Source organism: Herpailurus yagouaroundi, unplaced genomic scaffold (assembly GCF_014898765.1).
Source record: "Herpailurus yagouaroundi ecotype Mexico unplaced genomic scaffold, PumYag 159, whole genome shotgun sequence".
Classification (NCBI taxonomy): domain Eukaryota; kingdom Metazoa; phylum Chordata; class Mammalia; order Carnivora; family Felidae; genus Herpailurus; species Herpailurus yagouaroundi.
In genome coordinates, this window is record NW_024412400.1 from 26,972,351 (window position 1) to 26,994,377 (window position 22,027).

The window sequence follows — 22,027 nt, forward strand, 5'->3', positions numbered from 1 at the left end:
GCTAAGTTAGTTCTTTTTTTTTTTTTAATTTTTTTTTTCAACGTTTATTTATTTTTGGGACAGAGAGAGACAGAGCATGAACGGGGGAGGGGCCGAGAGAGAGGGAGACACAGAATCGGAAACAGGCTCCAGGCTCTGAGCCATCAGCCCAGAGCCCGACGTGGGGCTCGAACTCACGGACTGTGAGATTGTAACCTGGCTGAAGTCGGACGCTTAACCGACTGCGCCACCCAGGCGCCCCTGGCTAAGTTAGTTCTTTACTGACCAGACCTCTGTTATCGATATCTTAGGTCTTCTTTGTCTAGTCACGTTCCCCTGAGAAGATTGTTTCAGTTTCCTGCCTGAAGATGAAGGTCTGACTGTAGCTTTCATGAAGCCACATGGAAAAGGAAACGTGAAGGGTCTCATATCTATTTCACATACTTTAATTGAATTGCCCTGTTTGTAGGATTGTACCGTTGGCTCTCAACTCTGCCTGGAGTTCCCTGGTGCAGATGCCTCAGTTTTGCCTCTGTTGTTGGAGTGGAAAAAGGGATATTCACCCAACTGTAGACAACAGAGAGGAGATTGGGGGATTCCTAAACTGATTTGCAACCAGTCCTCCTTATTTCACCCCTCCCTTTCACCTCCACTTTTGGAGGTACCAGGTGCTGCCAATTCTTGAGCCTTCTAGAAATGTGTTATAGAACACAGGGGTTCTTGGCTTTCCCTGCTGCTGGCTTAGGATACAGCCTTTTCAGATCAGCTAAGTCATTTAAAACTTACACATCTGCTTTCTAGCCTCTGAAGGTTTATGGCTATTGTCTTCTTTCTCATTCTCTCCATTTTTTTAAAATTTTTTTTTATTTTTTGGCCTTAAAAAAAATCTACTTACCATCATTTTATTTTTTTTTTTTTTTTTTTCCAACGTTTATTTATTTTGGGGACAGAGAGAGACAGAGCATGAACGGGGGAGGGGCAGAGAGAGAGGGAGACACAGAATCGGAAACAGGCTCCAGGCTCTGAGCCATCAGCCCAGAGCCCGACGCGGGGCTCGAACTCACGGACCGCGAGATCGTGACCTGGCTGAAGTCGGACGCTTAACCGACTGCACCACCCAGGCGCCCCATACTTACCATCATTTTAATGCGACTTTGAGAGGGAGCAGAAGTGTAAATGCCTATGTTCAATCTGCCATTTCCCTCCCCACCCTGAGAGGCTAATCTGTATCTTCTAAAGTAAATACGATCAGCAAGTTTTTTTCACTCAACCCAACACACTGTAGAATACCCAAAGGACATCAACAGTTATTCCCTGCTTCCTAGACAATGCTTGTAAAAATTAAGTTGATTTTAGCCAACTTCATTTTTTCATTCCTATGAAGATTGTAAATCCCTTGGCATTTTGAATGAACTAAGGAATGTTGCCTAATTTTTAAATTAAATTCTAGCCTTCTTTATGATAAATTATATTGTTAAATGCACACGGAAAAGTTCCTGGCATGTAGTGAGTAGCCAACATCAATTGTTTTTATTACAGCTGTTATTCATTATTTTATGATAAATATCTGCAGCCAAATTTTAAGCATTTTCTTCTTGTTTCAAGGTTTTTATATTTAAATTTTTGTGTTTCTGGGTTTTTGATTTGTTTGTTGCCATCTACCATCTCATTTAGATAAAAATATCTCCTTTGATCCAGCAATTCCAGTTCTAGCAATCTTCCCTAAGGAAATAATCAGAATTGCATATATAATTCTGTAGTGGTGTAGCTTATTACAACAACCACAAACCTAAATGCCAATAATAAGGGACAAGTGAAAGAAATCATGGTATGGTTGTGTAATGAAATATTATGCAGCCATGAAAAGTGATTTAAAAAATAATAACATGAAAATTTCCAGAGATACATTTAGTTTAAAGGATAGCGGGAAAGAGTATAAAATTAGATTTTAAAAGAATATATGTATATGGAACCATATAAAAATACCAAAAGAATAAAAAAGTCAAAGACTAGAAGAAAAGACATCAAATGTTAACAAGGATTATTTGGGAGCAAAACAATTGCTAAAGATTTCTTCCTTTTGTGTGTTTTTCGGAAATCTCTGTGTTCTAAAATAAAAGCGTATTGCCTTTGACACTTAAAACACAACAACAGACACCTATACGTATATGTATAAATATAATTTTAAAAGAAACAAATTCTGCTTTGAGATATCCGCCGGGCTTCCAGGAGAGATGGGATCCCCTGGGGAGCCAGGACCTCCTGGACGCAAGGTAAGTTGAAAAGTCCTAAATTACACCAGATCCTTTTCTAAATAAAAAGTGCATGGAGTCTTCATTGTCCAAATGTGTATGCTTTCTGTCTTTGCACCTTAGTGGCTATTTTCACTACTTTTCCACATTTATGTGCTTTGAGATAGGAGGGGGTAATGCTGATTAAAAATCAGTTGCCACTTCTTGTGAGTTGAGGGGATTTTGAGCGAGGAAATGAAAAGTATTGGACTAAAATGTGATTTCCCAGTTGTCAGTGAATTTATTTGCCCAATCCTTGTCCTCTTATATTCAATAAGTGGTTAGTGAATGAAGGGAAGTGGGAGGAAATTAATAAACAGTCAATAAATGATCAAAGTTGCATTCACCTGGAACTTATTTTTGCCAGGAGTTTGGGTGGAGCTTGATTGCGTTTTTCCTTGGGTGTCTCTCTTTGAGAGTAGCCAGACTCTTCCTGTTGCTAAGATGGAATTGAATAGGTGAAATTAAAACTAATTCCACTTTGTTCTTTTCCCAATCCAGGCAGTTCTGTATATATGTATACTCATTCATTTTTGGAACACTGTTGGGATTACCTTTCCAGATGTTCGGTTTGAGTCTGGTCCCTTTGTCATCCAACCAAAGATGGCAACGGAGGAAGGTTCAGTTCAGCTGTTTGGTAGCCAAGGCAAAGCACAGGATTAAGGAAGTCTGAACCTCCCTTAAGGACGGGCAGCTGTAATGGATAGTTCATCCTTATCTAATTCTAAGCCATAAACCTGCTCCACAGCTCTCCATGCCCGTGTTAAGTTTTCAGCTCATCCTTAGATTCTAGATGACCCTTGTTGTCCAGAGATGGGGCTGGAGGAAGGTGGCCTTTGGAGGTTTGTGTTCATCAAGGTTGCTGCTTACGATTTATTTCCCCTAGAATGTTACTCTTAACTTGGTGATGACGATCCTCCTACATGTATTCCTTTTTCCCCTCTAACTAAAGAATAAAAACTTTAGAAAAGTTCACTTTCTGAGGGTAATGCACATTCTGGCTACTGATGTGTGTGTGGAGCAGTGAGACCACATTTCTTTTGTTTCCTAGGGTGTGAAAGGGGCCAGAGGATTGGCTTCATTTTCCGTATGTATCTCCTGATTCCAACAAAATGTTCTGTACTTCATTAAGTTTATTTATTTTTAGACTTGAAGACCTGGCAGTCAGTCAGTTAATTCTTTGTTTTATTTTTGAACTGCAGACGTGTGAGCTCATTCAGTATGTACGGGACCACAGCCGTAAGTACCCTGCTTAAATTGATCACCCAAGTTGTCAAAGCATTCATAGAAGAAGAGCAGTGAATTATACCCTCAGAATTGAGACAATTTACCAGCCAATCTCTTAAAATTACAGATGCCACTGCATATATTTTGAGTCAGCATAGACATAACTCCTTCTATGACTGCCATCATGTCTTTTGGAACCTGTCGCAAGCACTAATTAATAATCTATCTAGTGCTTTTAACCTAGGGAAAATTGAGATAGGAGGTCAGAACTCTACCGATGGTGAAATCAATCAGTGGAGAGTAACACTGAACTTTTAAAGATGATTAATACCTGACAATAACACAAGATTGAGTTCATCTGGTGTGGAAGCTAGCTGTCATAATAGGGTGTCCTGATGGGTGGGAGCATTTAGTTTGGTTTATTGTTTATTACTTCTTTTCTGGAAAGGATGCTTGATTACTTTTAGTTGGAATGATTGATTCGCTTATAAAATTATTCATTTTGCCTACATATTTTTTCTCCTTCAAAATTTTTAAAGCGGAAAGTGCATTTTGATTGGCAAATGCTCTTTTGAATTTGTTTTAAGGCCCTAATAGCAGCCTCTTCTATAAAAATATATGTTAGCACCATTAAAGGAATTCCAGGTACAAGATGAGTAAAGAATTGACTATTTGACGTTCATCTACAAAAATGCAATGACTTCCCAAATGAACACTATGACTGAAAAATTCCTTCAAGGTATTTTGACGAAGAAAAATTGACAAACTAGATCCCGTTTCTGCAGAGAGCCTTGGTCTCAATGACATTGCCTTTTTAAACCTTTGAATGCAGTGTTGATCGTAACTGTCCCTTTTGGTACCATAACAGTACCATCCATGATGAGAATCAAAATATACAAGGTCATGAAGGCCAGTTGCTTTGGGCTGAATTAACACAGTGGGCTTTTTAACATTGGAGCCATGTGAACCATTATGATTCAAAGGTAGATCCAAGTGTGATGCCCAATCTTTTACAATTTGAGAGGCTTAATACAAAATTATAAATCCAAAAGTAGGTACAAAATTATTTCCAAAGAAAGTGTGGTTTAGAACAGGAAAGGAAATCACGACCAGCGACTTCTGCCTCTTCTAGCAGCACATGATCACATGAACACATGGCTAGGTCCCTTCTCAGGGTCTTGTGCCATGCAAGTGAGAAGTTAAAAGCATCACGGTCGAGCGGAACTCTCTGCAGCGATAGAGGTGTTTCACCACACTGTTCAATACAGTAGCCGCTAGCCACCTGTGACTTTGAGTACTTGAAAGATGGTTAGTGCTGAGAACCTGAATTTGTTTCATTTAACTTTAATTCAAATGTAAATAGTCACATGGGGCTAGTGACTTCCATATTGGACAGTGCCGACCTAAAGCTTATTTATGCTTCATCTACTTCAGAGTAAATCCACTTCTGATGTACACACACACACACACACACACACACACACACACAAATACATATTTGTATTTGTGTGTCTATACATAAAATTAACACCTATAGATGCACACATGGGGAAAAAATTAAAGAAAGTTAGGACCTTTTAATTTTCCAAATTCCGTGTGCCTCTCTGTAGTATAATGTTCCTTCCCAGGCAAAGGTTCTTTCCCTCTGACAGCTGGCTGCGGGCTGCTGATTTATGACTGCATATTGTCCCGCTTCTCCCATCTTGTTTTTGCCAAGATGCTGGGATCCGTCTGCATTTTCTCCAAACCTTTTCTGTTGCCTTGATGTTTGAGTCATCTGCAAAAAGCACACAGGGCAGAGCTTCTACTGCCATGACTTCCCTACACGGTACCGAACTCTGTTCTACCAAATAATAACCCAGTCTCCTTTGTTCTTCTTCCCCAGCTGGCGGCCATGGTAAGTAATCTTTATTTACAGCAAGTTATAATCAAGCTCCAAAATGTCATACATCTGGAAAGACGAGTTAAAACAAAGTGTTGCCTGCCAAATGATATAAATTTTATCTGAGCTGCCTTTGCTGCCTCATACTGGTAGCACAGACCCGCCTCCAATAAATCGCTCAGCTTTAGCTGAGTGTCCTGGCTGTTTCTCAACCAAGTGGTTTGATCTTTTAATTAATATTTTAATGAGTAACATTACCATTAACCTTACCATTACGGTTTTTTTGGTAATAATAAGTCTCCCTCCCTTCATTTTCTCTCTCTGTCTATTGTCTCTGTAATCTAGTGGTTAAGAATTAAGATGTAGTAGGCAACTACCCTCTTACACCCTTATACCGTATACCTTATGCATAAACCCATCAACCCGTGCCCTCTAGTTGCATTTTCAGTCACTCCACAAATATTTATTGAAAGTGTTATTATGTGCTAGGTACTGGGGACACAGGGCTGACTAAGATGGACATAATTCCTGTCTTCAGAAGCTTCCATTCTAGCAGAGGGTCCAGATGATAAACACGTGCACGAAATACGGAATCCAAAGGTTGCTGTGAAAGAGATAAAGAACAGGATGCTCTGTCACAGAAGAATGTTAGGGGGTGGGAAAAATGCTTTAGGATGGAGAGCTCCTCCTTGAGGCAGTGACATTGGAGTTTGGACTAAAGAATAAAAAGAAGGCCAGCTTATAAGAGCCAAGAGAAAGAACCAAATGCAGAGGCCATGATACAGGACAGACAGACCTAGGCATTTTCTAGGAACTGACACAAGTCCAGTGTGCCTGAGATATAGGGAGGGAGGGGGAGACTGGCATGTGAAAAAATGAAGTAAGCAGAAGCCACATCAAGTTGGACTTTCTAGGCTTGGATAAGGAGGCTGGATTGTATTCACATTGACATGGGAGGGTATTAAAGAGTTTATTGGAAGCATTGAAGGGAGGAACATGAGCTGATGAATGAATTTTTAAAGCTTATTTGGACCACTATGAAAGAGTAGATTGTAGGAAAGGATAAGTTTAAAGGCCAGAGGACTAGTTAGGAGAGTGTTGTGGTAGTCCGGTCAAATGTGGTGGTGGCCTGGAGAGGGCTGCCATTGCTGTGCATTAGTTACATGTCAGTGGTTTGGCTTGTCTTGCTCCTCATCACCGCCTGCTCTGTGCTAATCAGCAGCCATCAGTGTACATGTATGTGGCTACAGAACCACCTTAGGTCTCTACGTGGCCATCCGTGCCTTGATGAGGGAGGGCCTCCTAGGTTCCACTACTATCCAGCCCAGTGTTCTTCACGATCTTCTGGCTCCTGACAGCTTGCTGGATTTCAGAAAATGTATTTTGCAAGTTGAATTACCTTTTAGGTGTTTTTTCCTGAACACTTGAATTTTTTCCTATTTCAGCCTAGTACTGTGAATCTTTTTTTTTCCTTTTATCTCTATATTATACCTGAAGCTGTATTATTGTTGTGTTGTTTCCATATGCAAATCACAGCCCAAACAAGAAGCTGGAAGAACCACTTTCATGTTGAGGCATACTTCCATTCATTTTTTATTGCAAAGTTGACATGACTTCATTTTTTTTTTAAATATCTGCTCAGCCTTCTAAGTTAGACTCAGACTAATAAATTATGTCCTGTTTCCACTGAGATGCACACTTTGAGTTGAGGTAAAATGTTTATATTCCTACTGGTCCTTTAGCCTGTAAAGTCACAGAGTCCAGGACCAGAAGGAGATAATCATCTAGCGCCAAGGTGGGGGCTAAGCCCAGCTCCTCACAGAGGAGAACTTGATCCTTGACCAGCCCAGGCCAGCCCCAGCAGGTCTGAGTTTCTGAGCTCTTACAAAGAGCTGGTGGCCTTCGTGCTACATTTATTATCTCTGAATTTGACTTGCTGGCATCTGAACCAGAGGAGGCACCTCTAAGAGAAGTGCATCATTGTGATATCCTTTTACCAACATGCATCTCCACACCAGGTATCTCCCGCATTATTAAGGTTTTGTTGTTATGGCTGTACTTGTTGCAAAAGAAATGTTCTTTGTTTGGTTCTTCTTCATTCAGCCAATATTTATTAGAACCCTAATAAATGGCAGGAAGAAATAATCTGGCAGATCAAGAGAGACACAATCCCTATCTCCACACTTAATGGAGAGGAAAACATTAATCAGATAATCAGACAAATATAAATTGCCAACTGTGATAAGTGCAGGGTACTGGGATTCATTAGAATGAATGAATGGAGATGAATAAATAAATCTGAAATTAACATTGAACATTCAAGTTTAATGATTCCATTTCTCTGTGTAATAAGGTATGTTTATTGATGAAACTTGCCTTTTCAACTGTGAAATAAAAATGTATCAGTGAAAGCTTTCCTCCCTGTGTTAAGTGATCTAGTTCTCACAATGAAAAAGTCTGTAATGATAATTGTGATACTAATGGCTAACATTACTTGAGCACCTCTTACATGGCAGGCACCATTTTCCTAAGTGCTTTGCCTGTGTAGACTTATTTAATCCTCAACACAGGGCTATGCAGTGGCAGATCTTAGGACAGCATTTTACAGATGAGCGAAGTGAGGCACAGAGAAGACCAGTCACCTGGACAAGGTCACTTGGCTAGTGCGTAGTTGGGCCAGGGCTCTAAGGTGTCTGTGTGGTTCCTGCTCTCCACATCTGATCGTCTCTTCTATATAGTGCATGTCTATTCCAATGGACACTTCCAATCTCTCTGAAATAATAGAGCTTTTGGACCCACTCCTGTTTTAACCCCTGTTACATTTCCTTATTAAGTTAAAAAAAAGTATGTTTTTGTTTATCTAACTGTGTAAAAAGTTCTAGCAATAAACATGATATCGTGCGCTTTTTATTATTTAGAAGGAATTTGGTCATTAACTTAAAAATTGCATAAAAACTCAAATTGAATGGTAGACTTTCTCTTGCACTGTATTTACAAGGGCAAATTCAGTTTTTAAAATAGCATTTTTCTTCAAGATGAAAATATTTAGTATTTCAGCTGCTCATTTTAGCATGTAATGCTTCTTTAATGTTTAAATATTTATGTATTTAACATTTAAAATTTCTTTGCTCTCTCTGTATTTTTCTTTAACTAAGCATGCTACGTAAGGAACATGTTCTTGCCTCTTAGGAAAACCAGAATGCCCCGTGCATCCCACCGAATTAGTGTTTGCCTTGGACCAGTCCCGGGATGTCACCAGGCAGGAGTTTGAGCGCATGAAGGAGCTGATGTCATCCCTGGTGAGGGGCGTCAGGGTCCGGGAGAACAGCTGCCCGGTGGGCGCGCGCATCGCCGTCCTCACCTACAGCTCCCACGCCCGGCACCTCATCCGCTTCTCAGACGCCTACAAGAAGAGCCAGCTCCTCAGAAAGATTGAAGCTATTCCTTACGAGAGGTCCTCAGACAGCAGGGAGATTGGCAAAGCGATGAGGTTTATCTCCAGGAATGTCTTCAAGCGAACGCTGCCAGGGGCGCACACCCGAAGGATCGCCACCTTCTTCAGCAGCGGTCAGTCTACTGATGCCCAGACCATTGCCGCGGCCACTATGGAGTTCGGTGCCCTTGACATCATTCCGGTCGTGATCGCTTTCAGCAACGTGCCCTCCATCAAGCGTGCATTTGCGGTGAGATGGTTAAGCCTTTCACATAACTTTTTTTTTTTTTTTTTTTTGGCCTAAATTCGGAAGCCTCCGTAAAAAAGTATTGAGCTATACTATTTATTTCTATGTGCCAGGAACGTGCTAAGCCCCTTGTATGCATTATCCTGTTTAATTTTCACAAGTAGTATGTATGGCATAGGTATCCTTGCTATTCCCGTTTCATCAAGGAGAAAACCGCCAGGAGAGGCTAAATCTGTATGCCCAGGTTCACATGGCTAAGACGTGACAGTGTCAGGATTTGGACCCAGGTTTGCTATTCTAGTGCTTTTCCAAGAAATTCTGAGTTGCCGCTGGGTGTAAAGCTACTCAATCAGGAAGGCCAGTAAACATTCATTGATGTCACTTATGTGGCCAGAGTAACAACAGTTGCTGTACCATGAAAACGAATTGAGCGATTTTATAACTTCAGCAATCATAAATATCCCAATTATATGAAAGAAAAGCCATCCTAGTGATTATAGCTTCTTAGGTTGGGAATTAAAATCTCACTGTGTGACATTCCTAAATAAACCACTTGGGATTAAGAGGACCTTTGTTGAGGTAAATTGACATACAACGTATTAGCTAATAGGTGTGCAACATAATGATTTAATATTTGTGTATATTGTGAAAAGATAACCAGAATAAACCTAGTTCACATTTCACCATACATAATTATAAAATCATTTGTTGTGATGTGAACTTATTTTTTTTTACTAAGTTTTTTATTGTAATTCCAAGATAGTTAACATACGGTGGTATATTAGTTTCAGATGTACAAGACAGTGATTCAACAATTCTACACATTATTCAGTGCTCATTGTAAGTGTGTGCTTAATCCCCTTCACTCATTTCTCCCATCTCCCCACCCTTCTCCTCTGGAAACCACCGGTTGGTTCTCTATAGTTAGGAGTCTCTTTTTAGTTTGTCTCTTGTCCTTGGTTTGTTTGTTTTTGTTTCTTAGATTACAAGTATGAGTGAGATCATACGGCATTTGTCTTTCTCTGACTGATGTATTTTGCTTAGCATTATAACCCCCAGCTCCGTCCATGTTGCAAATGGCAAGATTTCATTCTTTTTATGGCTGAATAATATTCCATTGTATATATATATACCATATCTTCTTTACCCATTCATCTATCAATGGATACTTGGCCTGCTTCCATAAATTGGCATTATTATGCTGCAGTTAACATACTGGTGCATGCATCGCTTTGAATTAGTGATTTCATATTCTTTGGGTAAATACCCAGTAGTTTGATTACTGTATTGTAGGGTAGTTCTATTTTTAACTTTTTTTTTTTTTTAATTTTTTTTTTCAACGTTTATTTATTTTTGGGACAGAGAGAGACAGAGCATGAACGGGGGAGGGGCAGAGAGAGAGGGAGACACAGAATCGGAAACAGGCTCCAGGCTCTGAGCCATCAGCCCAGAGCCTGACGCGGGGCTCGAACTCACAGACCGCGAGATCGTGACCTGGCTGAAGTCGGACGCTTAACCGACTGCGCCACCCAGGCGCCCCATTAACTTTTTGAGGAACCTCCATACTGTTTTCCAGAGTGGCTGCACCAGTTTGCATTCCCACCAACAATGCACAAGAGTTCCTTTTTCCACACATCCTTGCCAACACTCGTTGTTTCTTAAGGTTTGGGTGTAGCCATTCTGACAGGTGTGAGGTGATATCTCATTGTAGTTTTGACTTGAATTTCCCTGATGATGCGTGATATTTTCATGTGTCTGCTGGCCACCTGGATGTCTTCTTTGGAGAAATGTCTGTTCATGTCTTCTGGCCATTTTGAATTGGATTCTTTGTTTTGGGGGGTGTTGAGTTGTATCAGTTGTTTAATATATTTTGGAAACTAATCCTTTATCAAATATGTCATTTGCAAATAACTTCTCTCATTCAGTAGGTCCCCTTTTAGTTTTGTTGACTGCTTCCTTTACTGTGATGAAGTTTCTTATTTTGATGTACTCTCAATAGTTTATTTTAGCTTTTGCTTCCCTTGACTCAGGAGACATATCCAGAAAAAAAGAATACATGGCAATGTCAGAGAAATTACTGACTATCCTCTTTTCTAGGATTTTTATGGTTTCAAGTCTCACCTTTAGGTCCTTGATCCATTTTGAGTTTATTTTTGGGTATGGTGTAAGAAAGTGGTCCAGTTTCATTCTTTTTTGTATGTTGCTGTCCGGTTTTCCTAACATCATTTGTTGAAGAGACTTTTTCCCATTGCATATTCTTCTTTCATCAAAGATTAACTGACCATATAATCATGGGTATGTTTCTGGGCTCTCTGTCCCATTCCATTGATCTAAATGTCTGTTTTTGTGCCAGTACCATACTGTTTTGATTATGATAGTTTTTCAGTATAACTTGAAATCTGGTATTGTGATACGTCCAGCTTTGTTTTTCTTTTTCAAGATTGTTTTGGCTGTTTGGGGTCTTTCATAGTTCCATACAAATTTTAAGATTATTTGTTCTAGTTCTGTGAAAAATGATGTTGGTATTTTCATTTAATTTTTTTAAGATTATTTATTTATTTGAGAGAGAGAGAGAGGCAGGGAGGGACAGAGGTAGAGAGAAAGAATCCCAAGCAAGTTCCACACTGTTGGCACAGAGCCTGATGTAAGACACGAACTCATGAACCACAAGACCATGACCTGAGTGGAAATCAAGAATCAGATGCTTAACCGATTGAGCCACCCAAGTGCCCCCAAAATGCTGTTGGTATTTTGATGGGTATTGCATTGAATCGGTAGATTGCTTTTGGTAGTGTGGACATTTTAACAATATTTGTTCTTCAAGTCCATGAGCATGGAATGTCTTTACATTTTGTGTCATCTTCAATTTCTTTCATCAGTGTTGTGTAGTTTTCAGAGTGTAAGTCTTTCATCTCCTAGGTTAAGTTTATTCCTAGATATTTTATTCTTTTTGGTGCAGTTGTAAATGGGATTGGTTTCTTAATTTCTTTCTGTTGCTTCATTATTGGTGTATAGAAATGTAACGTATTTCTGTACATTGACTTTGTATTTGTGATCTTACTGAATTCACTTAACAATTCCAGTAGTTTTTTGGTGGGGTCTTTAAGATTTCTGTATATGGTATCATGTCATCTACCAATAGTGACAGTTTTATTTCTTCCTTACCAATTTGGATGCCTTTTATTCCTTCTTCTTGTCTGATTGCTGTGGCTAGGACTTCTAGTACTATGTTGAATAAAAAGTGGTGAGAATGGACATCCTTGTCTTGTTTCTGTTAGCAGAAAAGCTCTCAGGTTTTCATCATTGAGTATGATGCTAGCTGTGGGGTTTTTATATATAGCCTTTATTACGTTGAGGTATGTTTCCTCTAAACCTGCTTTGTTGAGAGTTTTTGCCATGAACAAATGTTAAATTTTGTCAAATGCTTTTTCTGCATCTATTGAGATGATCATATAATTTTATCCTTTGTTTTATTAATGTGATATATTGATTTGCAAATGCTGAACCATCTTTGTGTCCCTGGAATAAATTCTACTTGATTGTGCATGGTGAATGATTTTTTTTTTAATGTTTTGGTTTTTTTTTTTTTTTAATTTTGTAAATGTTTATTTATTTTGAGAGATGTAGAACAGAGAGAGAATTCCAAGCAGGTTTCACACTGTCAGTGAGATAATATCCAGTGCAGAGCCCAACACAGGGCTGTAACCCACAAATGGTGAGATCATGACCTCAGCTGAAACCAAGAGTCAGATGCTCAGCCAACTGAGCCACCCAGGCACCCCTCCATTAATTTTTTGTCTGATTTTCTGTTTTGCTTTTGGTAAGCTCCCTTTTTTTTTTTTTTCTGAATGTAGTTTGATAATATTTTGTTGATGATTTTTGTGTGTATGTTTATCATAGATATTAGCATATAGTTTTCTTTTTTTCTTCTTTTTTTTGTGATGTCTTTGTCTGGTTTTGGTGTCAGGAAACATATTTGGAAGCTTTCCTTCCTCTTCTGTTTTGTAGAATAACTTGAGGAGAATAGATATTAACTCTTCTTTGAATATTTGGTAGAATTCACCTGTGAATCAGTCTGGTTCTGGGCTATTCTTCTTGTGTTTTGATGACTGATTCAGTTTGGTTACTAGTAGGTGGACTGTTTAGATTTCCCCTTTCTTCTTCATTCACTTTTGGAAGGTTGTATGTTTCTAGGAATTTATCCATTTCTTCTAGTTTGACCAATGTGTTGGCACATAATTTTTCATAGTTTTCTCTTCCAATCCCTTGTATTTCTGTGGTGTCAGTTATTACTTGTCCTTCGTTTCTCATTCACCTATGAAATATTATATGCCAAAGCTATGTCATTATGGCTACCAACTCTTTTTTATATCATTTTGCACATGATTGTAAGTTTGTCTGTTAAAAGATTTAAAAACTATTCTACACATTGGAAAGATTCACTAGTATCTGAACTTTATTATGTACTTGCATAAAGCTGTAGACTTTAGATTTTGGTTCCCAATAATCTAGGAAAGTAACTGCTAAAAGGCTTGCCTTTGGTTGTTTCCCTCCCCCACCCCACCCCCCAAAAAAAGAAAAGAAAAGAAAGTCCTATAGCAACAGTATTGATATTTATGCAAATGCTGTCATACAATGTTTTGGAGAAAAGGTTACTTTCTACTTTTGAAAAGTTTTGAAGTCATATGCTGTTCTTGGTTTGTTGGAAATTGGAGATTACTGTGTCTCCTTTTTTCAGACATCTTTATAGTTAAAAAAATTTTTTTTAATTTTTATATACAATTGATATTGACATTTTTAGTTTCAGGTTGTACAACATAGTGATTATATATATATATATATATATATGGAACAAAATGTTCACCATGGCAAGTGTAGTATCTGTCATCATACAAAGTTACCACAATATTATTGTTTATCTTCTATGTTGTATTTTACATCCCATGCTTTATTTATTTTATGGTTAAATTTGTATCTCTTAATTCCTTGGCTTTATCTAGTCACAAAACATGAGATTATATCCTAACACGAGTAATTGATAGTACTTGTGATATAAACTTAAACACAATTCCACCACCTACTCAAAGGTAGGTGCACAGTATATAACTTGAGAAAATATACTTGGTTGCCTCATTTTTATATCTTTTGAGTATTAATCTCACTCAGAGTTCCTACCCAAATCACCTACAGACTCTTTTCTCCTTTCTTTTCTTTTTTGTTTAGAAAGAGAGAGAGTACTAGCAGGGGAGAAGGGCAGAGAGAATCTTTTTTTTTTTTTTTTTTTTTTTTTTTTTGAGAGAGAGAGAGAGCAAGCAGGGGATGGGAACAGGGAGAAGGGGGAGGGAGGATCTGAAGCAGGCTCCATACTAACAGCAGCAAGCCCAATGCAGAGCTCTAACTCATGCACTGTGAGATCATGACCTGAGCCAAATTTAGACACTCAGCCAACTAAGCCACCCAGGCACCCCGTCTTTGCTCCTATCTTGAAGGAATTTATCTCAAAAGAGCGCCAATGAAGTTCAGATTCTTGACAATGACCCACCTAAATATGATCAGCATTAGCTCCAAACACCTCTTTTTTTTTTTTTTTTATTAAATTTTTTTTTCAACGTTTTTATTTTATTTTTGGGACAGAGAGAGACAGAGCATGAACGGGGGAGGGGCAGAGAGAGAGGGGGACACAGAATGGGAAACAGGCTCCAGGCTCCGAGCCATCAGCCCAGAGCCCGACGCGGGGCTCGAACTCACGGACCGCGAGATCGTGACCTGGCTGAAGTCGGACGCTTAACCGACTGCGCCACCCAGGCGCCCCCAAACACCTCTTGAGTAGACAAAGAATTAGAGATGCAAACAGAAGTCAGAATTGTGGCCAAGGGTCATTCATTTGGCAGATGCTTAGTGAGCACCTGCTATATACCAGGTGCTATCCTACCCTACAGAGATATAAGAGTAAAATGGAAAACCAGTAGATTCACCCTCGTGGAGCTACCTTTAGAGGATGGAGCTAAACGGGGTTGTGTAGAAAAGCTAAAAATGGAGGCATGTATACAAGTTTGTGAGAACCCAGTACCATTACCTGGTGTTACAGAAAGGAAATTATGTTGCTACTTCTCCTTTTGCCCTCTTTTTCTTTCTTCTGTCTGATCTGTTCGGATGTACTTCCCTATACTTGAACTGTTATTTATTGTTTTAAGAACAGAACTCAGCAATTTAGTGGCAATGAATTTTTACTTGGGGGCCATCTTTTAAAACCCTAGTTTATTCATAATTATCATGGCTTTTCTAAGTCTTGATTTGTCTGATAGTTCAGCAGTCCAGTGTGAAGTTTGGGACCTGTGCAGGCACATGCAGCAGGACTTGGAAGCAGGTGCTCTGAGAACATGCACTGATAGCCCTACAATCCTTAGCACATGGACTGTGCCCTCCCTTTTGGAAATTTTTCATAATGCTATCAAGCTGAGTGATGAGCTAGTCCTCCCTTCTGAAATGGAAGGCCATTTTTTTTTTTTTTTTTACCGGGAAAACCTCAGTCTCAGCTTTGTTTTGCCATGAAGGTTTTCCCTCTAACTGTGCTTGGCAACCGCCTCTTACTTCCGGTGAAATTTGACTTGCCCATAAAGAATTCTAACTTCTAGGGAGGAATTCTGGTGAACACAGATTTCTCCATCCCTTCTACACAGAATAAAAGATGGGCAGAAACAAAGCTAAGCCTCGGGGAGAGCGCCACTTCCTTCCTCTTGCCCATCGCTCCTCAGATAGAACATGGCCAGCCTACAGCTCTGTTAGTGTTTGCCACCAACATAGAGGGACTCGCTGCTCTCAGGGCCCCACTTCCAAATTCCTGAGAGGATGGATCTGATTGGCTCAGAGGTGCAGCCCGCTCTGCAGAGTGATGGAGTCTCCCCCACTTAAACATGGCTGGCAAAGTGCTACCTTGGTGGATAAAGTATGGGCAGGAAACTTCCCTGAGAAAGAGTAGGGAAATGTCTTTCCCATCTCTCAGGCGTTAGATACGACTGTACCTGTACTTTGCCCTCAGCTGTCAATGGATCTGTGAATCGGTTAACTGACAAGCTAATTATTCTTCATTATTTGAAGCCTCCTTATTTTCTCCCTGCTCTCCAGTCTCAAACTCCCCAGGGAGGTTACTGACAATGGGACTAAATTGGAAGGGGTTCAGAGGAGAGCTGCCTGGATGTGGAACTGGGTCTGCAACAGCAGCTTCCACGCCTGGCTCATTAATGAGAACTCAGGGGCAGTTGTGAAGTGCATTCTGTGATTTCACTCAGAAGATCTCAGTGCTCTGAACAATGCCGGGAGGTTCTTACAGCCCCGCCCACTAAGCTGTTCTTTCTCTTGCTTCTGCTTCTTGCAGATTGATGACACTGGCACATTCCAAGTAATAATGGTTCCATCCGGGACCGACTACACGCCAACGTTAGAGAGACTCCAGCGGTGCACTTTCTGCTATGGTAAGACCCACAGAGAGAACATAATTTGATCAGGCCTGTTAAGCACATTGAGTCACCGTTGGCGCGAGTGGCTGAAACTTGGCAGCAGCAGGGATGCAAGTGGCCTCGGCAAAATTTCCCTGGGGCTCTGCGCTCACCTCCTCTTGCGGCATTGTCCGCAGATGGAACCCCAGCGAGCAGGGTCTCCTCCCAGGTATCGGAGTAGGAGAACTGCATTCCAGGCCTCTCCACTTGTGCAGCTTCCCAGAAACAGGAATGATTTTTAGAAAAACTCAACCGGTCTCATTGCCAAGCTTTTCATGCTATGAAGTAAATTTACGTGTCTTCTAAATCTCAAGCATTCACAACCCCAAAGAAATGCTTTACGCTACAAGTGGAAACGAGTACAAATCCGTGCATTTCTCATTGCAAAGAGGCATCAGAGTGAGTTGCCATGCTGGTTTATCCGTTGTTGTGTTTTATGCTCAGGCTGCAGGCCCAGCTAGAGAAGTGGCCAGTGGCTAGACCTGTAGGTGAGTGTGCTCGTAATTTGAGTGCACTGATAATTAGGAAGACCGTGGAAGCCGCTGCCATCCCCGGTGGGTGTGATTTGTGACAGTTACCAGACATTTATTGTGAGCTGTGCACTGTTCTGATTGCTTTGTGTAACGTTGGTGGCGGTGCTGATGATGGTTTGATACTGAAGCTGTTGTGCTGCTTCTGTGCCAAGCACTCTTTTTTTTTTTTAATATTTTTTTTAATGTTTTATTTATTTTTGAGACAGGGAGAGACAGAGCATGAACGGGGGAGGGTCAGACAGAGGGAGACACAGAATCGCAAACAGGCTCCAGGCTCTGAGCCGTCAGCACAGAGCCCGACGCGGGGCTCGAACTCACGGACCGCGAGATCGTGACCTGAGCCGAAGTCGGCCGCTTAACCGACCGAGCCACCCAGGCGCCCCTGTTCCAAGCACCCTTTTCGTTGTTTCATCCCATCCTTATGAGCACCCTGAGACATTTGAACTACTACTGTCTACATTTTACGGATAAGGAAAATGAGTCTTAGAGAGGTGAGATCATTTGCCCAGGGAAGCAGAGCCAGAGGAGACCCAAGAAAGATGGCTTCACATCGCTGCCATTGATGAGTAGCAGAGATCCCGTTATTCTCCCCGGTACTTGGTATTTGGCCTTGAAGAAAATGCTTCGTTCCTCTCCTTCTCTATGTGTATCAATGACATGTTAATAATGCTTCCATATAAATGACCTCACAGTGTGGAGGTAACTCTGAGTGAGAAGTGGAACTTCTTCACACACACCTCTGTTTCTGTCTTCCCCTCTGTTTCTCTCTACTCATTAGTGTCTTTCCCTTCCCTCCCCCTCCTCCCTCTCATCTTCTCTCCCTCTGCTCCCCCCGCCAACCATCCCCCTCTCTCTCCCCTTCTCCCTCCATTTTCTCCCTCTCTCCCCTCCCTTTCTCACCCTTTCCCGCTCTCCCTCCCCCCCTCACTCTCCGGCTTTCTTCTTCTCTTCTCTTCTCCCTCCCTCTCTCCCTCCGGCACGGGGTTGGCCAGGCACTGGCTTCCTACTCAGTGCAGCCGCAGTGCTAATTGTGCTGTGGGGAGAGGCCTCCCACCCCAGCTCTCGGCCGAGCTTTCAGACATGTCAGTTACCACGTGTGCTGGTATAGTGCACAGCCAGAAGTTGTACATGTGTGACTGGAGATAGATTTTGGCCCCATTTCTTGGCTCAAATCCTTGTTTTGTCTCCTAGGCATATAAGCGAAGATATTTTGGCTGTAGTTTCCTGCAATTAAAAACCCCCACAAAATTGAGCAAATGGACAGCCTGCTGTCTCTGATTTTAGAAACGGCCTTGCACACGGGTGACTGTTCTGTCATCTGACCGTTTAAACGTGGTCGTAAAATTTTACTGAATTTCGGTAAGGGTAACATAACTTGGGCAAAGCCACATCTCTATGGAGACTGTGAGCAAGACTGAAGTTAGGAAGTTTGCTACGTCCCCAAGGATCTGCATTCTGGTTATTAACCTTTCATCGGTCTGCTTTGATTCGTGCCCCCGGACCTATTTCTAAGTGCCAGCTGTCCACATGCTGGTTATTCCGTTTCTCTTTCTTCTGTTGAGTTTTCAAAGAGGCATTCTCATCCTTAACCATCTACTATTACTGAAAACCTCGGGATTGCAGAGGTCATCCCTGGAAGGGTTCTTTGGACAAATATGACCCACCCAAGTGTGCAGAATTGAAGCCCAGTGGTGACTTGGGTAGGGACACACAGCAGGTTTGCTACTGGGCACAGTAAGACATCCTGGCTCTCAGGCCAAGGGGCCTCCCTGCTGCTGCCACACCACATGGCCTTGTCTCTCACAATAAACCCTGATTTCATATGTAGGAACTTCTCGAAACATTAGGGTATTGTTTGGCAGAATGATTGTACCCTCTTACCCCCAGTCTCTTCTGTATAATGAGACTAGGTGACCTCTAAGATCCTCCCACTTCCAAATCTGTTTTTATTCCTCTGAATATTCATTGTGGTCAGATTCAATGAAATTCACTCTCTGCTTTTATTACGACACATTCTTTTTTAAATGAGATATACATATGTATTAAAATGGCCCCATATTTTATGAAAGTCCATTAATACGCAGTATTTATTTTCATTTAACACACACGTATTGAGCTCTCAACTAATGAGCACAATGGAGATACAAACGTGAGCTCCAACTTTGTCCTTAATGTCCACACCCAGATAGACTTTGAATTACAAACCTTTATTTGAATTGAAGTAAAAGATTCATTGCTTTTTTGCACTCTTTTTGAGCAGACTATTTTTCATTGTAGAACAGTGTGAGAATAATGATAAGGGCCATTGGTTTAACCTGTATCTTGTCTATCTAGAGAGATTATTAGCTTTTATGTTATGATAAGGTATACTCTTATATGAGATAAGCTGTCTACTTCAATCTTTATAAACTTAAAATGCAGCCAAGATTAAGCTTCTGTCCAAAGCAGCCTCAGTTTTAAAAGTAAACTGCCTTAGTGAATGGAATTCAAGACACCGGCTGGGTATAAAATCTGTACCTTTTAAATATAGATGCCAACTATGTACTAGGAAATCTTCTGTTGTTGATATCAAAGGTATTTAGTAACTATTTTAATATCAAAGATTATGTAGATCCCAAATGTTAAAATATTTAAGATGCTATCTTTTCTCTTCTGTCCAGTCTGTTTTAGTAACCTTACTTGGCTTTTGGTCTGCAGATATATGCAAGCCAGATGCTTTTTGCGATCAAGCCAGACCACCCCCTGTGCAGTCGTACGTGGATGCTGCTTTCCTTCTGGACGGCTCCCGCCATGTGGGAAGTGCTGAATTTGAAGACATAAGACACTTTTTGGGAGCACTGTTAGATCACTTTGAGATCACCTCCGAGCCTGAGACCTCTGTCACTGGAGACCGGGTGGCCCTATTAAGCCATGCTCCCCCCAACTTCCTCCCCAACACTCAGAAGAGTCCTGTTAGAACAGAGTTCAACCTTACCACCTACAACAGTAAACGCCTCATGAAGAGGCACTTGGAAGAATCAGTTCAACAACTAAACGGAGACGCTTTCATTGGTCATGCCTTACAGTGGACCCTGGATAATATCTTTTTAAATACACCCAATATGAGAAGAAACAAAGTCATATTTGTGATATCTGCTGGGGAAACCAGTCACTTGGACAGGGAAACCTTAAAGAAAGAATCCTTGAGAGCCAAATGTCAAGGTTATGCCCTATTTGTGTTTTCCCTTGGCCCCGCTTGGAATGACAAGGAACTGGAAGATTTAGCCAGCTATCCTTTGGATCACCACTTGGTCCAGCTTGGCCGAATTCATAAACCTGACCACAGATACAGTGTGAAGTTTGTGAGATCCTTTGTAAACTCAATCAGGCGTAAGTCATAAAATCTGTTCTTCTTTTACACATTACAAGTATATTTGGTATTCCCAAAAGAAGGGTTGATGAACTGACATGTATTCCTGGAAACCTCTGTCTTCAAGGGCACTGCAAGGTCAGAAAGGAAAATTGGTAATGACGGGTGGTAGAGGGAGGAAACCTCTGATTTCTAGCATTGAATTTTCTGGCTCATCTTTTTTATGCCTCTGGTTCCCATGGAGAAGCAATCATAACAAGCAGCTGCTCACACATCTGTCTGCACAGAGCAATATAGTCACAGCCTGGACTTTAGCTATAAGGTAGAAATTCCTGCCATGTAACATTAACACACTGCCCTTCAATGGAAAGCTTCATCAGTTAACACACCGAACGCAAGAGCCAAAGAATAATTGAACAATTCTCAACTTTGCTGTTTGACAAGTTCCAAAGGCAGAGGTTGGAGGTATTAGGAGATACCATTTTACCTGCCAGAGTGAAACATGCATCCTTGCAAAACTTTCTCAGCCTTGTTAATGACTTTTTATGATGCCAGCTATTAGTGTAACTGGTGCCTATAAAAAGGAAACATGGGCTGTATTTCTTGGAATAATTTTGCCTTGAAACTATGCAGTTCACTTTGTATGCGATGGAATGGGTAAAAAGAAGCCATGTCCTAATGGCTCTGGAGGTTGAAAAGTACTCAATCAGATTTCTGAACATTTTCATGGTGAATGAACCCGTAGAGTTCAGATAAAGAAAAATGAACACCCAGGCTGAAGAACACCCCCCAGTGTAGCTTAAGGGAGATTCTGATTGTGTCTCGAACTTGTCACTGACATTACACAATGAGACAAGTTAAGGTTGCAAAGACTGGTCCCATATAGGTGGGGCGTGAGGAACCTTGGGAAATTGGTGGCGCTACTGACGTTGTGTCCTCTAGTCCTGTGCTTCTCCAAATGTGAGTCTAGGACCTACATTATCAGCATTACCTGGGAGCTGGTGAAAAATGCAGAACTTCAGACCCTACTCTAGACCTTCTGAACCAGAATGTACATTTTTATCAAATCGTCAGGTGATTCATATGCACATTATGGTTCGAGAAGCACTGGAGAAGCAGTCTCCCAGGACAAAATTTATGTGGATGTGTTTTGGAATAGGAATCGGAAACAGGAGCTAGAGAACAGAAAGGGGGGAAATGGGCCTGGGGATCATTCTGAAAAAAGTAATTACAAGGCATTTGTAAGGGTAAAGCCAAAGAAAACATCAGAAGACTGAGAATCTTGTAAACAAACAAACAAACAAAAAACTCCTTATGAGGCAAAAAATTGCAAGACCATTTACGATGAAATTTCTTTCCTCAGTCCCCCAAAATTCTTTGTGGTGTTTCACGGGAATTAGCCAAACTGTATAATTAAATAAATGACAACACCCCATTACCACCTAGGTAAAGGAGAAGAGACATTTTAAGAAGAATTACTTGGGGAGGGGAAAGATCTGTAAAGTGCTTTCAGAAAGCCATTACTGTGACACAATTATACACCACTTTTCTAGAACTTCAGTGTCTAGAAACCACCCATCTTTAAAATAT

General features: G+C 40.8%; 1 protein-coding gene across 1 annotated transcript in view; it reads left to right on the plus strand.

The window, feature by feature from the left end:
• COL6A6 (collagen type VI alpha 6 chain) overlaps nt 1-22,027 on the plus strand; it is a 169,662-nt gene that overhangs the window by 127,228 nt on the left and 20,407 nt on the right. The window contains exons 29-35 of the mRNA XM_040480168.1: nt 2,190-2,252; nt 3,322-3,357; nt 3,473-3,509; nt 5,383-5,394; nt 8,569-9,062; nt 16,435-16,531; nt 19,786-20,457. Of these exons, the coding sequence (XP_040336102.1) occupies nt 2,190-2,252; nt 3,322-3,357; nt 3,473-3,509; nt 5,383-5,394; nt 8,569-9,062; nt 16,435-16,531; nt 19,786-20,457 (1,411 nt within the window). The remainder of the gene's footprint in view (nt 1-2,189; nt 2,253-3,321; nt 3,358-3,472; nt 3,510-5,382; nt 5,395-8,568; nt 9,063-16,434; nt 16,532-19,785; nt 20,458-22,027) is intronic.